Below are 20,955 nucleotides of genomic sequence, written 5' to 3' on the forward strand. Positions count from 1 at the left end.
CTGTTCAAAAAGGGTGACCCAGTTGGCACCCCAACATTTACCCTTTAGAATGGTGTCATACATCACTCGACCACACTTTGTATGACTTACATTTATTTGGTTGGCAGACACTTTTATCCAAAGCAACTTACAAAAAAGGTAAACACAATCACGTAACATTAGGCTAGGGCTTGATTAAAAAACGCTCTTTTAAAATTTTTATGACCTAATCACCATATAAATCTGACCACGTTCCTGAAAGACATCTTTACTTTCAATCCATGGAAGAAGAACACAGAAAACAAAACTTCAGTGAATGTCAGCTTAAAGTATTACTGACATTTGGTGAAGTTTAAAGAGTGGATAGGTGGTCTGTTGTACCCCTTGATGGATCCACTATGTTACATAAATACATCTCAAGTAAAGGGTAATTTCTTTTTCATCCTCAATTTTTAAGTCGACGGTTGATATATGTACGTTAATTAACAAATTAGGAGCTCAGTGATGCAACGGTAGTGCTGCTGTTTTGTAGTAAGGAGTCTGGAGGTCGCCCCTGGGGTGCTCCTTGTGTTGGTTTACGTGTGGGTCTTGGTGGGTTTGCTCCTTTCACAGCCCAAAGACATGCAGGTTAGGTAAACTGGTGATGCTAAATGCTTGATGTATGAGGGGGTACCCAAAAATAACAGGAATCTGTACTGCCGCGCAATCTAAACTTTCGAAGTATTCTGTGGAGGTCTGCCAAGTGGTATATTTATTAATTTTTTTACATTTTATTGAATTTATGAAAATCAAAAAACATTCCGTACAAGCAAGTCAAATCCCCACCCATGAGAAAGAGAGCTAGGCCAACATAGTGAAACTTTAATAGTAGAAAAGATAAGTACGTAAATAAATAGAATAGAAAGGGGAAGAGAATCAGCTTCCTCAATTTAAATGCTTATTCTAAAATATCATTAATTAAATCCTGCCAGGTTTTAAAAAAGTTTTGCACAGATCTGCTAAGTGAGTATTTAATTTTTTACAATTTCATGTCGTTGCTCTGTATTGCTCATATAGCATTCCGTGTTGGTTTTTCTTGGTGCTTATTAAACGTGCTTTGTGATTTTCATGATGTGTGATCATAAAGAACAGCGAGTCTGAGTTAAATTTTGTTTTCTCTTAGGGAAAACAGCTGCTGAAACTGTAGTGATGCTTGAAACTGCTCTTAAAGAGGAAGCTTTAAGTAAAACACAGGTCTAAGAGTGGTTTTTGCATTTCAAATGAGGGAAAATGACGAAAATCTTGAAAAAGTTTGCAATGCAGTTTACGAAGATCATTGTCAGACTATTGAAGTGATTTCTGAATTGACTTGTGTGTCTTGGAGTTCTTGCCACCTTCCCTACTCACCAGGGGCTTCATGCATAATGCCAAGCGTAGAATTCGCACTATAACATGACATAAGCACAAAAGCCGAAATGTGCTTACGCACAGAAAAATCCAGATGCAGGAATCTGTGCGTACGCAAACTTCCGCGTTCTTCCGCTACATAAATCCCGCTCAGCGTGGAAATAAACGCACGTGCACGCGCCTGCTGTCCCGCCACAACTCCTCCCAGAATTACTCCTCTTTGAATATGCAAATCAATATAAATAGCCCTTAATCCCAGCATTCTGTGAAAAGGCAATGGCAAAAGTACGAGGAAAAATAGAAGAATTTCAGTTAATACCAAATAGAGGCAAAGAAAAATGTACTATTTGTTGGTTTAAACAGTTATATAAGCAACAAAAGGAAGCTGATTGAGTGACTTAGCGTGTCGGAGTAACTCGAAAGCTCAACTTCACAAAGTCGCACAGTGCCTAAAATAAAAAAGAAGTTGCCACATATCAAAGTCGGCGTGAAAAGGCAACTGGTAGCCCACCGTCTGAGTGTCATATGAAAGCTTATTAGGGTACAGTGAAAAAAAAGGCACACAGTGTGAAAAAAGCACGAAATGTCAACTTTAATCTCGAAATTTCCACTTTAATCACGTAGTTTATTTTGTCATTAAAGTGGAACATCATAAACTTCATCTTAAAATTGTTTAATTTACTAGTTTCTCAAATCCCATCGTAACTAAGGCAGCACGTTAAATGCTTTGTTGTGTATTTGATCTTATATGTGCTCTATGTGCCTGAATCACTACGTGCTCTTCCTCTGACAGGACACAGAATCCATTACGTTCGGAATATTACAGCTCTCTGAATAATTCAAATACTGAGAAGTATACGTGATATCATTTTCATGATGATATAAGTTAAAGCATGTTATTAAACATAGGAACACGATGGCGCAGTGATTGTTCATGTCTTACTTTTCTTTCTCCAAATACCCAATCGTCACACAATCAGCTCTGTAATTGATGTTAAGCCGTCAGTAAGCTAAGAACGCCGATTATTAAAAAACTTTTAAGAAACATCGAAATATCTTCGTAATGTTTAATTATTCTATCCATCTATCCTTCCAGTGTCGCGCCAGCCACAGTATGAATACAACGCGAGGCAGGAACAATCCGTGAACGAAGCTCAAACTCGCTAGCGCTGCGGCACCTTGTAGTTAAAGTTAAAGTTTTATCTGTATAATATAATCAACATATTTTGCTGAGTCAACATGATGAACTTCATCTTAAAATCTTTTAATTTACTGGTTTCTCAAATCCCATCGTAACTAAAGTAGCACGTTAAATGCTTTGTTGTGTATTTGATTATATATAATAATAATAATAATAATTCATGACATTTATATGTGCTCTAGATAGATAGATAGATAGATAGATAGATAGATAGATAGATAGATAGATAGATAGATAGATAGATAGATAGATAGATACTTTATTAATCCCAATGGGAAATTCACAAAATTCTCTATGTGCCTGAATCACTACGTGCTCTTCCTCCGACAGGACACAGAATCCATTACGTTCGTAATATTACAGCTCTCTGAATAATTAAAATACTGAGAAGTATACGTGATATCATTTTCATGATGATATGAGTTAAAGCATGTTATTAAACATGGGAACACGGTGGCGCAGTGCTTGTTCATGTCTCACGCAAGAGGTTTGCTGCGCCATGCGTGACCTTCAACGAAATGCTTTATTACAGAAGTACTGTCTTTTTCAAACGTACTAACCCCCAATTCCTGTCCTTACTCTTCTTTCTCCAAATACCCAATCGCCTATCCACTTATTTCTTCCAAAAAAACATTAACTAGAGTTTTGAAAGTTCCAAAAGTCTTACTGTCTACCACACTAGTTGATTACTTATTCCAAGTGTCTATCGTTCTTTGTGTAAAGAAAAATTTACCCTTCACAAGTTTCCAGCCGTGTCCCCATGTTCTTGATGAACTTGTTTTAAAGTCACAGTCTCTGTCCACTGGACTAATTCCCTTCATAATTTTGAACACTTCAGTCAGGTCACCTCTTAATCTTCTTTATCTTAAACTGTAAAGGCTCAGCTCTTTTAATCTTTCCTCATAACTCATCCCCTGTAGTCCTGGACTCAGCCTACTCGCTCTTCTCTGGACTTTTTCTGTTGCTGCAATGTCCTTTTTGTAGTCTGGAGACCAAAACTGCACCCAGTACTCCAGATGCGGCCTCACCAGTGTGTTATAGTGATATATAGTGATATACAGTATAGTTTAGCATGAGAGAGGTTATTTCAACATGAATATTTTATCTACAATATTTTCCTTTTTTACACACCCAAAAGATGCTCCTGTCAGCAAACAGATCCTCAGTAGTCAACAAGAGCGATTAATGCACATGGCTGCAGCTGTATAAACTGTGGTTTGGTGATCGGAACAAATCTAAATCACATGTCACTTTGTGACAAAATATTTTAAAAACAAAAATTTAAAAACAGTCTCTATGATGAAGAAAATAAATAACGGAAAACGCTCCAACTTTCAAATCAGTAAACTATGCCACACCTGAATGTTATGCTATGCACACATTTTCTAACTTCTTAAAATAAGAAAGTGCCTGTATTGCCACAATTAGAATACAGAGACAACCAAATGTAATCTTAAACACACAACAGTTTCTGTCATTTAAATATTTTAAATGTTATTCGTTTCCCTTTTCATGATGATGACCGGCTTGTAAGATGATTTAGAGTTCCTGCTGCCATCCTCTTGGAGCTGTAGGCTGAATGAAAGCCTACATTACAGAGACCATCAGAGTCCATCAGAACATTGCAGAGTCCACCAGAAACCACACAATCCCTGTACCATTCCAGGTTTAGAGCGACTGGGTTTAGAAAATGGATGGACGGATGGACATCAGAGTGTATTGAAATGTGCAATGAAATGAGAAGTTCTGTTCACTTCATTGTCCTGCTGCATGGAGTCGCTAACATTCCAGCACCAAAAGTCTGCGTTGGGCTTATGGGTAGTCAAAACTTTCCAGAACTTTAAGCCAGTTTTCACGGCAAGTTTGTGGTTTGTAAATCCCAACTTTTACATGAGAAATGGCTTATGTACGTTTCTGAGCATAAGTAAGGTTTATACATAAGGCCCCCGGCCTTTAGCTTCGCAGCGATGTTTGTGAGGTGTACCATAGTGTTCTATCAGTGGTAGTTGGGTGGGCATCATAACGGATAAAAGTCCCATCAAGGCCATGCCGATTGTGTTAGCTGGCTTATTATTAAGGTGAAAGCAGTTTGTCACGGTTTTAGAAGTGTTCGGGGTCAGTTTTCGTAACATTGCCCTAAATTCTGTGGGAATTTTGTTAACAAAAGAGCTGGGCAACTGTGAACACAAGGGGGCGTCAATCAGCCCCAAACCTAAGACACATTTTTAGAAAAAAATAAAAGATATTTATTCTCACAAGGCACTTTCCCACAATCCACTCTCCAGAAATCCACCACACTTACAATATAAATTACACTTCTTTCTTGTCTACCTCCGCTGAGTGTTGCCTGCTGTCTCCTGACTCTGACTCCCTGATTTGAGGCAGTGGACTCCTTTTAAGTCGGACCCGGGACTGCTTCTGGTGTCATGCCGTATCCCTGAGGAAGCACTTTCAGGCCATAGAAAAAGTAAGGTGGTCCTCACCTGACAGTGCTCTCTATCGATACCCAGGGACCCCAACAGGGCTGCACTTTTGAACTCCAGCTCCTAAGCACCTCTGCAGGTGTCCTGACTGGGTTACCATAAGAGGACCACTGCCACCTAGTGTGTGGGTGTAACCGACTGCAATCCGATTGCCAGTGCAGATCCCTAGCCTCAGAGCCACCACTCTGCCCAGGTTGTGAGGTGTGACACTAATTAATGCCCATACTACAACAGATTATATTGTCAGTATGCTATTAACTATTTACAGGGATCAACTAATTTTGGGGAAGTTCATAACTAAAAACAAAGCGAAATTACAAATAACATATTACACTTTGCTACATGGGGAAATGGAACGACTCCCGATCCTTGACTTTTCTCAGTTCGTCCATTAAATCATACCAGCCGGTTACAAATTTACTTTCTCATCCCACTGTCCACTTCACTTGCATCATTGCACTGGCTACCCTTCCTGGAAATGAAATGCCCTTCGATCCAGCCAGGATGCCCCTTCTTCTTATAAAAACGGTACAATTTGGGATTTTGTCACTACATGCAAGCTAAAAGTCAGGCCTTATGTTAAAAATGAAAGATCCTTGCTAGTCAACAAATTCTTCCTCCAATATGGCAAGGCTCAAAGGCTTTCTGGCAATATGCTGCCACCTAGTGGAAACAGCTACAAACAAAATGAAAACTGCAGTAGCAATGCAACTAACTGGTTCAAAGGGTCAGACTCTAAATTGCATTTGTAAGTAGGAGAGGCATTCATAAACTGCAGATAGATAGATAGATAGATAGATAGATAGATAGATAGATAGATAGATAGATAGATAGATAGATAGATAGATAGATAGATAGATAGATAGATAGATAGATAGATAGATAGATAGATAGATAGATAGATAGATAGATCTTTATTGTCATTGTCACTTTTACAAAGGAACAACGAAATTGAAGGTGCAGTCGACTCAGTGTGAGGCATAAGAGTTAAAAAGACAAGAAGAGAGAAAATAATAATAAACCGAATAGTAATAAAAGTACTTTACGAAATATACAAATTGCACTTGTTGACTTAAGGTCTATATTGCACATTGGGAGAATGATACGGAGCAGGTTTATTCTGAGTTCAGGGCCATGATTGCTTTTGGATAAAAGCTGTTTTTAAGGCGGTTTGTTCTAGTTTTCATAGCTCTGTATCTCTTGCCCGATGGCAAAAGCTAGAAGAGGCAATGACCGGGATGTGATGAGTCCTGTGAAATGTCTATTGCTTTTTTGCGGCTTCGGGACGTGTAGATTTGTTCCAGAGTGGGGAGGGTACAACCAATTGTTCTCTCCACTCTCCTGACGACCCTGTGGAGCGCTTTCTTTTCTGAGGAAGTGTAGCTGCCGTACCACACACACAGTCCGTACGTGAGCACACTCTTGATGGAACAGTGATAAAAAGGCAAGGAGTAGATTTTTGGGGAGATGATTCTTTCCGAGGATTCTCAGAAAATACAGTCTCTGCTGTGCCTTCTTCAGCAGCTCCTTAGTGTTGGTGCTCCAGGTCAGGTCATCCTCCAGCTCAATGCCCAGAAACCTGAACACCGGGACCCTCTCCACACAGGCCCCACCAATGATGAGTGGCTGGATGTCAGTTTTGTTTTTTCTAAAGTCAATAACAAGCTCCTTCGTTTTTGTGGTGTTGAGGAGCAGGTTATTGACTGTGCACCACTCTGACAGCCGCTCCACCTCGTCCCTGTATGCCAGCTCACCCTCCTTGCCCAAGATGAGTCCGACCACCGCCGTGTCATCCGTGAACTTTATAATCTTGTTGCTATGGTGAGTGGGGACACAGTCATATGTGTAGAGAGTATAGAGGAGTGGGCTGAGCACACAACCCTGCGGCGTCCCAGGGTTGAGGCTGAGAGCAGTGGATGTGTGGAGACCCAGCCTGACCCTCTGGGAGCAACCAGACAGGAAGTCCAGTATCCAACTGCACGTGAGTGATGGAAGTCCCAGATCTGCCAGTTTGGACACCAGTCGTTGTGGGATGATAGCGTTAAACGCCGAGCTGAAGTCTACAAAGAGCAGTCTGGCGTAACTCCCCTGCTGCTCCAGGTGGGTCAGGGCAGCATGAAGGGCTGTGGCCACATTGTCCTCCATGGATCTCTTTGCTTTGTAAGCAAATTGAAATGGGTCCAGGTCTAATGGCAGGCAGGTGATGATATGACTCCGCACCAGTTTCTCAAAGCACTTGATGACAGATGTGAGTGCCACTGGGTGGAAATCATTCAGACTGTTCGTGATGGATTTTTTCGTCAGCGGAACAATGATTGAGGACTTGAGGCAGCATGGGACAGTGGCCTGGGACAGGAACTGGTTGAAAATCCTAGTGAAGATTCCGGCCAGTTGATCCGCAAAGTCTTTCAGCACCCATTCAGCCACACCGTCAGGTCCTGCAGCCTTCCTCGGGTTCACCTTGCTCGTCACCCGCCTCACCTCACACTCTTCCACCATGAGTATATTGCTGTTGTGAACAGGCTGTTGTGATGGAGCTGCTGTTGGTGTTGCCTCAAAGCGGGCAAAGAAGATGTTCAGCTCCTCTGCCAGAGAAGTGTCTCCCTCGGCAGCCGAGGAGTTGCTGGATTTGTAGCCGGTGATGTGCTGGACACCCTGCCACACCTGCCTGGTGTTGTTGCTCCTCAGATGGTCCTCTATCCTCCTTCTGTACGCTGCCTTGGCCTCTCAGATGCTAACTCTTTAATACATGTAACAGTTCCCAGCTAGTGTAGTGGGTTGGGGAAGTGGGGCTGGAGCCTGCCCTAGAAGTATCAGACACAAGGCTGGAAGTATGGTACCAGTTCATTACAAGACACCCACTGTCGTCCCTTCAGAGTCACTAACTGTGAGATCGGAATATCAGATTCCACGCTGGCACTAAAACAGGCTGGGATTTAAGCCTTGGATTGTAAAGCTGTGAGGCGTCAGTGCTAAAATGGTGTCCAGCCCGTCAGCATCGGCATAAAGCAGGGGCGAACTGAAAACGGGCAGTGGTTTTTTGACAGTTGACTTGAACATAAAGGAGGCAAGCAGTAAGTCAATGACCTGAAACAATCTGCTTATACAAAGACGACCAGTGGCTGAGTCACTAGAGTGAGAACTAGCCAGGCAGGTGTTTTCTAATTTTATGGCTCCATCTTGTGGTTAGAAGTGGAACCTACTGCTTCCATAAATGAAGACAGCCCACTGTAAACTTTGCCTTTTAGGCTGTTGCAATACTTCATTTGCAAGTTTCTGATCACGACTACCATTGTATCAAATGGAAAGTTCCAGTTATTACAGAAAGGGCTGTCAGAATCTAAATGGACCCTCAGAATAGTGGAGGACACTTCACAACTTGCCATTACAGATTACACTTCAACAACCACACGGCTAATGAACCTTTCAAGACATTACTTCCATGGCAACACTCTTACTCGGCCACTTCTTCTTACATGAAATCCATTAAATATAGCAGTGCCTCTTCACTCAGCAGCTCCTTTCCTGAAGCTCTGATAATAATTTTAGTTTTAAGAAAAACGATTTGATGCTCTGAGATGCACTGTCCTTGTCCTGGTGGTGGGTTCCCTTTTAGACTCGGTGCTGTCTGGAAATCTGTCATAACTCTGAACTTGTAAGCAGGTTAGAAAACGGGAGACTACTTGAAGTTATCATTGAAGAAATAGTGATGACATGAAAATCCACCGCTAACTAACAATACATGGCTCACCTGTGACGGGACTTACTGCACGGCTGTGCGCTGCTGGCTTCAAAATGACTGAAAACGGTGACCAAGAATGTACAGTATTAATGAGGACTGCATCGACGTTCAAACTTGATTGCTTCAGTTGTGAGTAAAAAAAAATGCAAATTCGCAAGATGAAAATTAATTTCTATTCAGTTCTGGGAGTTTTATCTATTCGTTCATATAAATTTCCATTAGTTCTTGATGCTAGCCTACAGAATAGTCAATGGATCAGAACCTACTGTATGTATGTGGAGACACTTGTGAGGTCCTCTCGACTACTGAACTCTGCTGTTAGATGGCGCCTGGTGATGCCACCTTTGTGGACTATCAAATCCCAGTCCAGACTCTTTTCACGTGTAGTTCCTGGCTGGTGGAACGAGCTGCCCACCTCCATTCAAAATTCTGACTTCCTCAAAGTGTTCAAGAGGTGTCTGAAGACTCCTCTGTTCATTGAATTTCTGTCGAATTGATATTAGCTGTTTTTGTCACCTAGTAATTGTAGCTACTTTGTATTTTATTCTTTGTTCTTCAGTTGAGGTGTTCAATTTGGTAAGCTGTCCTGTAACTAGTGTTGGATCAGGACTAAAGTTTTGACTTTGGTATTAATACCAGCTTTCAGACCTCCCGAACTAAATAACGGATAACTTCAAAACCCCTCGTCTTACTTCCAGCCCCCATGGCGTGCCACACAATTGCTCTCCTCCCTGGTTGGTGTACTGCCCGATCACGCCAAACTACATATGGCTTCCCTCTTGATAGCCTTGAAGACCCGATTGCAATTTTTGGTGGTGGTGGTCCTTTGTGAACTCCCAATCGCATCAAAGCAATAGGAGAGGGGGTACCTGTGAAGTTCCAATTATGTCAACCTCTTGGAAGTACTGATCACGTTAGAGCGTCAACTGCAATAATGAATGTCTGGGATGGTGGACTGAGAGGAAAAGTAACGTTTACTTCTGCTACCCAAAATCCCAAACTCCTGGTGCTGTACTGTGTTAAAATGTGAGATATCCAGTACTTTTCCAGTACCGGTATACCACGCAGCCCTACGTTAACACCAGACTGAAGTTCAATCAGTATTGACCTCTTTTGTAACAGTTTGGATAAACTCAAGTGTTTGTGTAAAACATCTGCTGAGCACATAAATGGAAATGGAAGTCAAAAACAATGTAATCCGAGACACAACTGAACTTTGAAAGGCACATCCATGTATTATTTATCTAGCTGTGCTACCCAACTCAGACTGGTTGAAATGGAAGTAATCAATGCAGACCTCAGCATTAACAATTGTAGTTCACTATACAATGCATATGCCTGTCTTATATGTCATTTGGGATGGGATTTGAAGAAGCACTGCCAATGTTTGTGATGCGCCATCCATTGGAATGACAAATGCAATTCATTTTATTACTAAAAATATTTGTGATGCAGCACATTTTGGAATGACAGAGACAAAGTGACCGGATGGACATCCAGACACTTTTCAGAGCAGATGGCTTCGGTTATTATACATCTTAGCTCAAAAGATTACTTGAGCTATAGCCCACACAAAGAGAAACTTAACCCTGTGGTTCTTCTCCAGACTGACCATTAGGAGCTTTTCTAATCTTTTCATTTCACCTCTTTTGCTTGGTTTCCAAATTGTCTGAACTGAGCTGTTAAAAGTTCACACATTTGTGGGAGGACTTCAGTGTCGCCAGTGCATTTCTAACTCAAATTAATTTTCAGGCTAAGCTTTTGTTAGTAGGCCTAGGTGGCTTGTTTTCTTGGCACCTGCTCTTGTCAAAAGTCATTTGAATTTGACATATTTAGTATATATCTGCGTACAATTTTGGATATTTTGCATGATTTTTTCTTTTTTCTTTTTTGATTCAACATTATACTTTCTGCTTAATTTGGTTATCTTTCAGCCAGGGATCAAATGGCTGTTGGGACTACTGGGCAATTCTGAACATTTCTTGTGTGTGTGTGTTGTTGTTTTTTATTAACTTTTATTTCACTAACTTTTTGTTCTTAACCGGCGACAATAACTCAAACCCACAACTTGTTGCTTCCTTGAAAGTCACATGACTTTTCCACCACGTTATCCAACCTCCGCTGCCGATGAATCCGCTTTCCGGTGAGGACTAAATATACCAATTTTGACTTCTACCTAAATGACTGAAATTAGTACATTGTACATCCCACAAGATTCAATAAAGTAAACATGATCGAGTTATGTTCAAAAGTGGAACTTTAACAATACATGTAATATAAAGTAAACTAGCAAAAAAACAGCGCTTTGCAGCGGAGAAGTAGTGTGTTAAAGTTATGAAAAAGAAAAGGAAACATTTTAAAAATAGCGTAACATGATTGTCAATGTAATTGTCGTAGGCTTATTTTAGTATTGAGAGAGAATTTGATGATTGTAAAGAGTTTAATTTATGATTGTAAATGTCGTGTATGAGAAATGCACATTTTTAGGATGTAAGGATCTCTTTGTAAACGACGTCTGCAGTTCTGTCCCCGGGCTATAAAATGACCAAGCTGTCTGCTGAGCTTACTCTTGAGCATGCAACGTACAGAGAAGCAATCTTGTGTCAAGTCAATGGAGACCTTTTTTAGAGTCTGGCCCTGTGACTTATTTATTGTCATAGCGAAGCAGACCCTTACTGCAAATTGGAGGCATTTGAATTGGAATGGGAGGTCAGAGGGTATGAGAGGGATGTGAGGAATAAATAGAGTCTCTCTCCCCTGAGCCAGTTCCAGTGAAGACAGTTACCTCAATGAGGTTCTTGAGCAGAGATTTGATCTGAAGCCTGGTGCCGTTACAAAGTTTTGGTGGTTGTAAGTTTTGTAGTAACATAATTGGTGCACCAACCTTCAAAAGTAGAGTATGCGGAGGCATGCCCAGAGGATTAAGAGTGTGAAGAAACTCTACCGGATAGTGCACCACATCCTCTAGTTCTACAACAGAGTCGACAGACTTATATGTTTTTGTTTCGTAAGTTAGTTGGTGAAGTAAAATGGAAAGCAGAAGTCAGCACCAGGAAGACATACGTGAGCAAGTAAGGAAGCCCAACAATGACAACCTTGAAGCGGTGGAGTAAATGAAAAGGCAGGAGTCACCAGCAGGAAGACGTGAAGCAAGGCGAACAATAACAGGCTTGAAGCGGTGGAGTAAAGAAGAAGGGAGCAGTGAGCACGACGAACAGCTGAGGAAAGTAAGGAAGCGAGTGAGGAGGCACATGAACGCGGGATGTTGTTAATGTATATATGCAAGGAGCCAACCACGTGGACAGCGGCCATGCAGAAAAAGGAAGGGGGACTGGGGGTGGCCGTTGTGTGTCTCTGCCGTGAAGTAAATCCTCTGTTAATGGAAATAAGGAATGAAACCGCCAAAAGGAGAGGCCAGTTCTGAAAATTCCTTACAGCATAATGATGAGAACCACCAAAAAGAAGACGTTATTTTCAAAAGTTTGTTACAGGGCACGGCGTGAAATGAAACATACTTAACGTTTGTAAGTACAGTGTAAAGGATGAGCAAGGGAAATTTGGGCTTCTTACGTATATTGGAAGTGGCAGAAATAGTGAGGAGGGGTTTCCCCTATCTATATATACAGTTTAGGGGGTACACCCATATCCCCCCCTTGGGTGTTGCAATAGGACAGGAAACATCCCTAACTTTTGTAAGTACACTCCAAGGAATGAGCACGCAAAATTTCAGCTTCCCACCTATATGGAAAGTGAGAGAATTAGTGATGAGTCAGTGAGGGCTTTGCCTTTTATATGTATAGAAACATTTTTGTAAATGTGACAACCTGCCATTAACCTTTTTTTCAGTGTACAAAGACTACTTCATGTGCATGAAAAATGCATTACCACTGTCTCTGTAGAGTAAAATCCACCGGTGTGAGTTCTCTTCAAATTAATAGGCCTATTAATGAGGACTCTAACAGAGTTGTGCCAGTAATGGGAGCACAAAACAGTTTGGCTGGACCACAGCCCAGACTCATCTCACCGACTTCGGGTTTTTTAAAATTTCATATGCTGGCACCATGTTTACTGAGCAGCCACTTAGTTGTTATTTAAAATAAGTCAGGAGAGGAGTACATTTTCATGATTCTGGAGCTAAAATTGTTCGCTAAGCAACAGCTTTATTCTCAAAAACCAAAAACAGCAAATCAGGAGGTCTAACTATAAGCACAGCAGGAATGAGAATTGACAGAGGTTTACCAAAAAGCTCCGGAGTGTAACCAGAATTAAATGCTAAGTCTAAGAATCAGACTGCCAAGCAAAGCTCTAGAGGCACTAAGCACTCTAGGTTAAGATCTTTTCACAATCAAATCTGTAAGGAGTGAAGCATTTCTCTGAGATTTAATGTATCTTGGATGTCATTGTCTTGGTGGGCAGCCCTGTCAGGGTGTGTAGGTTCCGTCTGGGTGGGGGGAGCTGTAAGAAAGGTGCACATGTGGAAGCAGGTTCTTTATGACCCAAAAGTGCTTCCAGGAGGTAGTCATTTGACACCACAAGTACTCCCGGGTGCTGGGATAAAAGGAGCCACTCGGCATCATCCAGGTGTGCAGCGTCGGGAGGTGGTGGACAAAGCTTGGCTGGAAAAGAGATGGAGGAATTCTAGAAGTGGTAAAAGTTTGTTGAAGCAGGATTGAAATTTGTATAAGGTTTAGTATAAGGTCCTGCTCCGTCTTCACTGGCTCCGTGTGTCTTACAGAATTGAATATAAAATCCTACTAATAACCTACAAAGCCTTAAATAACCTCGCACCAAACTACATCGGTGACCTTCTCCATCACTATGTGCCTGTCCGCCCACTATGGTCCTCTGATTCTGGCAATTTTGTTGTGCCCCACACAAATCTACACTCCATGGGTGACAGGGCCTTCAGCTGTATAGCGCCCAGACTCTGGAATGACCTACCGAAATTAATCAGGTCAGCTGACTCCATGAATTCTTTAAAAGAACAACTCAAAACTCATCTGTTCAGGAAGGCTTTTAGCTCTACTTGACTTTATTACCCTTCTCTCAGTTTACTTCTCTGTCAAGATGCTCATGTAACCTGTGTGTGTGTGTGTGTGTGTGTGTGTGTGTGTGTGTGTGTGTGTGTGTGTGTGCGCGAGACCATCAGTTATGTTGTCTGTTTTTTTCTCTGAAGTCACTGTCGTAATCTTCTTTATTTATTTATCTGGTTTGTACAATGCTATATACTGTATACCCTGCTGTTCTTTCTTATATTCTGTAAGTGCTTTGAGCATGGGAAACGTGCTATATAAATAAAATGTATTATTATTATTATTATTAGGACAGCGTTTCTCAACGTTTAAGTATTTGCGACCCGAGTTTTCAGAACAGTTTTAAACCCTAATAAAATGTATTCCTATATTTTTTGTTGCCGATACACCGCTACAAGTTTACAATTTCCCTACAAATAGTGAAATTATGCCACATATGGAAACATTTGCGCCCCCTTTTTTGTTAAGGGCGCGCCCCACAGTTTGAGAACCGCTGGTTTAGGAGTTAATGAAATATCACGTTTATTGAAGTCTTGATTATGTGGATGCATTTGTGTTCTGAGTTTGAGGAGCTGCAGTGCCCTCTACTGTCCACACATGTTAACGTTCATTGAGGAATTCATTTTTGAATTAACATGGCTATGGATTCCCATCCATACACAAAAACAGATATGACTCCAAAAGTGCTCAAATCATGTTTAGAGAGGCCTAAAATGTGCAAAGTCAAAATTTTGACATGCCTCAATACCTTCTCTTTCTGTCCTACAGCATAGCTGAAAACATAACAACAAATAGATCTGCACCATAAATTCAAGTTGTGAAGGCTGAAGTCCAGAGGTTGATATGTCCACTTCTATATTTTCTAAAACATTCAATCCAAAATTAGGGGTACAGGAGGAAAGATGTTATACCTGTAGCTAGTTCACCATAGACGAATGAGAAGAGATATCAGATCTTTATTGTTATACAATAAATTGCCACATAGAAGAGCGTGAATGTTAAAATGCTAATGTTTCCTACCTCCTAAGTCACATATTTTTTCAAAAGTTGAAAGATCAAAGGCTGTGACAACATCTCTCCCACATATATTCCACACAGAATTCATGAGCTCCATGAATTTAAGAACTTCCTCTTCAGACCTTAAAGACAGAAAAGTAAGAAGCCGATTTTGAAATTGATAAATGACCTTTTTAGTAGAAAATGAAACAAATATTCAGGAAGAAGAACCGACAACACTTGCCGGAAACACTGCTCAACCACAGGGCTGTCAGTCAAGAAATTTCAAATTGAGTTTAAAGATTGTTTTCAAAGAGATGTTCTTCATTCCTGCTGGGGAGGACCTTTTACTTTATCCCAAAATATGGCAGAAAAATGTCCTGGTTGACTTGTCAGAGCATCATCCAGAGCAGGCTCTTTAATTGCACTTGATGTTGTAATCCCTGACTTGGGGCATTTTATAAATTGAGTCATGCAACAAAATTCAAATCAACTAATAACCAAAAAATTGAGAACATAATTAGACAAAGAATTAAAATTTAGGTCCTCCAACAAAAGTGCTTATATTATTAACTTCATTCAAATTCAAATAAAAAGTGGCCCGAAAAACATCTTTGCGGTATGAAATGCTATTTGCTAAATATTTACTTACTTGGAAATGAAGCTGTTTAGGTGAACGTTATACTAAATACACAATCTGGTCTGTTCTCTGTCTCCTTACTGAAACTTGGTTTAGCTGATCTGACCCTTAAGGGGGATTTATACTTCTGTGTCAAACCTACAGCATAGCCTGACATGCACCTGTTCAACAATGTGACTACGCGTCTCATTGACACAAACCCTACTGTTATGCACAGTAGGCACAAGAATTCAGATGGCAATTCAGATTACTCTATGCCTGACACATCCATTTTGCCAGTTCATTAATTGCACCCCATCTCGTGACTGTCCCAGAAGAGTTACTTAGCAAATAAGGGTTGTGGCTAGTGATGGGCGATACTGCTCATTTTCTTTACAATCCGAAACTGAGGCCAGTATTGCCAATCCCAATACTGATGCAGCCAGAGTGTTGTCTTGCAAGAATGGTTAATGTTCTGTAATACCTTACAGTAGTTGTGGGCATCAAAAAGTCGCATTTTAAAGACTTTGTGTTAGTAGACTATTACATATAGTACCAAAGATAAGACGTCTTTGCTTATTTATTAACAGAAATTAGATAGATAGATAGATAGATAGATAGATAGATAGATAGATAGATAGATAGATAGATAGATAGATAGACAGACAGACAGACAGACAGACAGACAGACAGATAGATAGATAGATAGATAGATAGATAGATAGATAGATAGATAGATAGATAGATAGATAGATAGATAGATAGATAGATAGATAGATAGATAGATAGATACTTTATTAATCCCAATGGGAAATTCACATTATTATTAAACATGTTCAGTTCTTGCAGACAATCAGTGTGTCACACACGTGCGCAGGGAAGGCAGCTAAAAGGCTCAAATGAAGGTAATTATATCCCAGACCAGGGGATGACAGGGTGCACTGATCCCATCTCTTTTTCATCGGCAGACCAACCATGGCAAATTTCGCCGGGATTCGATGACATCACTTCCAGTTCCGGCCCCGATGACATCACTTCCCCTGCCTGACTTTAAAACCGCCATGTTTGCCTGTGTGTTCGTTCATTTTTTGGACTGAGATCTGTTAAGACCAGTTTAATATGAACCAAACCTTCATCTTTGGCAGCCATACTTCAAGTATACAGGTGGCTCCCCCAAACCTTTTCCTGTGCTGCCTGAATCCTGTGGAACAGCATCAAGCGTTAGCATTACATTTTTTTTTTCGAAAAAAACATGTAAAAAGCGTTGCATTTTCTGGCTAAAAAAAATGACATTTTTATTTTTTACTGTAAAAAGTGCAAAACACTAAAAGTACCCAGACAGAAATGTAAAAACTATAATAAATGATGCAAATACTGAGCAAGCGCCACTTTCGGATTCATCAGACTCACTTTCACTTGAACTTCAGTTTCAGTGGCTAAAGACAGATTCACTGCTGATGAGAGGATTCTCAACCTCACTGCTCATGTCACTGTCAAATGAGTGTAATACTTGGTCTGCTAAAAACGTTTTTAACGAGACGCTATTATTAATATGCACGCCTACAGGTGAGAGGACAAGACGCGGCTATACCGTTGCATGGGTAACGCTCAGGACTACCACTTTTCACACAGTTTTTACAGCCTGAATAACACTTTGCTCTAATGCTACGGAAGGGGATATAAAGATAATATACAGTCATATACTGTATACACATATATATATATTTTCAAAATGGACACAATAAATATATTAAGTTTAAATAAATGTTCAAAGTATATCTATTCGTCAAGCTATAAATGCACATGGGTCACAAGTTTGTGTCATAAGATGAACTGTGATGACCTGCAGGTGAACTCTGGGATGTCACTCACAGCTTACTTACACAGAGCAGTGCTGTCAGGGGCAATGCTGTGTGACCCTGCTTCATTTCAACTCTATGTTTTTTGTTTATTTACAGCATATAAGATTTTAAATGGGAGTAAAGGGAGCTGGAGACACTACAGATAAGTACCCTTCACTAGATGAAAAGTTTTATACAGGCGTTTATGATCAGAACTTTTAGACAGAGTTAAGCATCGTCAGAGTAGCCAGTGATGTTTTCTTAGCTGCTAAAGTTCAGTTTTTCCACCTTTTGTAGAAAGTATTATTTAAGATTTTCTTACTTTCAAACAAGTGTGTATTTTTATTATGGCTTTGCATCCAGGCTTTGCTAATTGCTAGTATTTTCTGTCATTTGTCTCATTTGCTACCATTCCATTTTAATAAATACTCTTTTTACTTTGAGATTTTTCTACTTTATCTGTACATCTTGAATGACTGAAGTAATAAAATAAATACACGTCACCTGGTGTCAAGAGACTGACACTGTCGTGATTTGGGGAGTTCCAAAAGCCATCAAAAATCTCGACTAGAAAATCAAAGGACCAAAAGAAATCTTTATAAGATAAAAGGTTTATTTTAACAAAGGTTGTGCAAGCCCTCAAGCTCCGAAGAGCACAAAGAAGTAAATTGCCTGAAAGGCGAGGTAATACGCACCAAAGTAATTCCTAATACAGAATCTAGAAATGTGATCAAAAACAGAGCAGACATTCAGAAAATCAATAATCACAGTCACAAAATGAAATCCAAACACAAAGCTGAGAAACAAAGCACAGGGTTGAAAATCAAGAAAACACAAGCAATAGCACAAAAACTTTCCACTCCCTAGCATGTTCACTGAACCGCCAGGAACTATGGGAAGCCCTCCCTGAAACAAGATGGAGGACCATTCCTGGCGATGATGGGCAGGTGGCCCCACCCCCTGTGGGATCACCCAGAAAGCACAGGGGACATAACTAAGGCCCTTCCCCTTTTTCAACATATAAACAGAAAAACATACATAAGAAATCAAATAAACATCAATACACAGGACTGAAATAAAATTAGACAAAACAGACCCAAGACATGAGTTTGAACTCCAATCAGGGGTAAATCCTGGCTGAAACATGAGAGACACTTTCTTTGTCACAGAGTTAGCAGGCTGAGGTGGGACATCCCTAGCAGAGGAGAGCACAGCTGGAGCAATGCATCATTGGCTGGTAAATGGCATTGCCCAAGGTGCATCGGTCACCAAGTGTCTAGGTTATTCTTGTAGACCAAGGTGTGTCAGACTTTAGTGTCTACAGAGACACCATAAATGTGTGTACTTTTATGTGTCTCGGTTACTCTTGGAGACCATGTCATATTAGACGTTAGGTCTAAGTTAGATACTGACTCAAGGTGAGTCAGAGTTTTGAATGAAAAGGACTTGGAGGTAAACTAGTCAGAAACAAGCCAAAGCCAATCCTGACAGTATCCAATCTGTTGTCACACCCAAGTCAACAAGCAAATCTCAAATACCTAAAATAGAAATGATTCTGTCTTAGCAGGAGGAAAGACTATGATCAAGGATTCAATTTGCATTCTATAAAGTGGTTATCCATCAATCTTAGATAGCAATGGGACATCAGGGGCAACCTTTTATCCTGTTGCTGCCATGGCATAACACGTATCTCACAATCTGGGGAATTTTAAGAATGATTGCCTAGGAAACACCCAATGTCTTTGCTCTAAGATTGAATTCCTTGTAATAAAACAAAGGTGGTGTCATAGCATAATGGAAAATACTTACAACTTCTTCAATTCATCATCAAGGTGATGATACGACGGTGCTGGGATTGATAAGCAGGGATGATGAAACAGCATACAGAGATGAGATGGAACGGCTGTCTGCATGGTGTGAAGACAACAATCTATCTCTCAATGTTGACAAGACAAAAGAGATAATCGTGGACTTCAGAAAATCACATCCTGCCCACATCCCATTCAGCATCAACAGTTTAGATGTGGAGACTGTTAGGAGTACCAAGGTCCTCAGTGTGCACATAACTGAGAAACTTACGTGGACACATAACACCTCATCAATAATCAAGAAAGCCCAGCAGAGACTACACTTCCTGAGGCGGCTGAAGCAAGCAAGTCTTCCCCCTTCCATCCTCACCATGTTCTACAGAGGCACCATTGAGAGTGTTCTGACCAGCTGCATCACTGTCTGATATGGCAACTGCAACATATCCGACCGCAAGTGCCTGCAAAGGATAGTGAAGACAGCAGAGAACATTATTGGGGTGCCTCTCCCTTCACTACAGGACACATTTTACAATCGCAGTGTCCGCAAGGCCTCCAGCATTGTGCAGGACCCCTTACACCCCTCACATGGACTTTTCACACTTCTGCCATCCAAGAGAAGATACTGCAGCATCAGAGAAGAATCTGCCAGGCTGCAGGATTGTTTTAACCCACAAGTTGTCAGACTCCTCAACACCATGCTGCCCCCTGGGATCTTCCATGCTGTCTCAACCACCTTTAAAAACAGAACTTTTATACATGTGAGCCACTTTCCTGCAAAGACTAGTTTGCATATAGAAAAAAAACTGAAAATCTCATACTGACCTTTACGTATTTTGCATACTGCACTTTGACATTCTTTGACATCCTTCTGCTGTGAAACATTCTGACCTGTCATTGTTTACACATCTTAAACAACTATTCTCATACACTAAGTCATGCTGCCATTTCTGTACTACCTCACACCGTGCTGTATTATCTATGTCTTTTATTTATATATTATATATATATATATATAAATATATATAATCTAGATACATAAATATAGTCAATAGATATGGAATATAGATCTATCTATCTATCTATCTATCTATCTATCTATCTATCTATCTATCTATCTATCTATCTATCTATCTATCTATCTATCTATCTATCTATCGACTATAATTATGTATCTAGATTGCACAATACTCTGAGGCTAAGGATCTGTGCTGGTATCCCGAAGGTTGCCAAAAAGAAATCCTACTCTGCTGGGCCCTTGAGCAAGTCCCTTAACCTTCAATTGCTCCGGGGGCGCTGTACAATGGCTGACCCTGCACTCTGACCCCAAGGGGAATACAAAAACTAACAAATTCCTAATACAAGAAATTTGTATAAGGCGAAATAAAGTAAAAAAAAAAAAAATTCAAAGCAATCTTGAAGAAAAGTTAATTCTAAATATTGTTTTAACTGATGTTTAAAAGTAAAAGTGAAAATAATACATATGTAACAATTCCCATGAAAATCTGTTTAAATTGTATATCTGGTTAACCAAATCCGAGGGTTGACGAGCGAAGTGAGCAGGGGCAGAGCCCCCTAGTTATCTATATATTAATAATATGGTGCCTTTTATGTCTCTCTATTATGCAGTGCCATTAATATCTATCTATCTATCTATCTATCTATCTATCTATCTATCTATCTATCTATCTATCTATCTATCTATCTATCTATCTATCTATCTATCTATCTATCTATCTATCTATCTATTGACTATAATTATGTATCTAGATTGCACAATACCATACATTGCATCAATTTTCATAATGCTTACTACACGTCAATTCTTTGTCTTGTCTTTGCACAATGTCTTGTCTTGTTTGTGTTTTAA

At 40.3% G+C, this 20,955-nt stretch overlaps 1 protein-coding gene across 1 annotated transcript in view; it reads right to left on the reverse strand.

The window, feature by feature from the left end:
• The window catches only part of asmt (acetylserotonin O-methyltransferase), a 75,230-nt gene that overhangs the window by 21,929 nt on the left and 32,346 nt on the right, over window positions 1-20,955 (reverse strand). Inside the window, exon 5 of the mRNA XM_028801204.2 lies at window positions 14,845-14,963. Coding sequence (XP_028657037.1) covers window positions 14,845-14,963 — 119 coding nt within the window. The remainder of the gene's footprint in view (window positions 1-14,844; window positions 14,964-20,955) is intronic.

This window comes from Erpetoichthys calabaricus, chromosome 4 (genome assembly GCF_900747795.2).
Source record: "Erpetoichthys calabaricus chromosome 4, fErpCal1.3, whole genome shotgun sequence".
Lineage (NCBI taxonomy): Eukaryota > Metazoa > Chordata > Cladistia > Polypteriformes > Polypteridae > Erpetoichthys > Erpetoichthys calabaricus.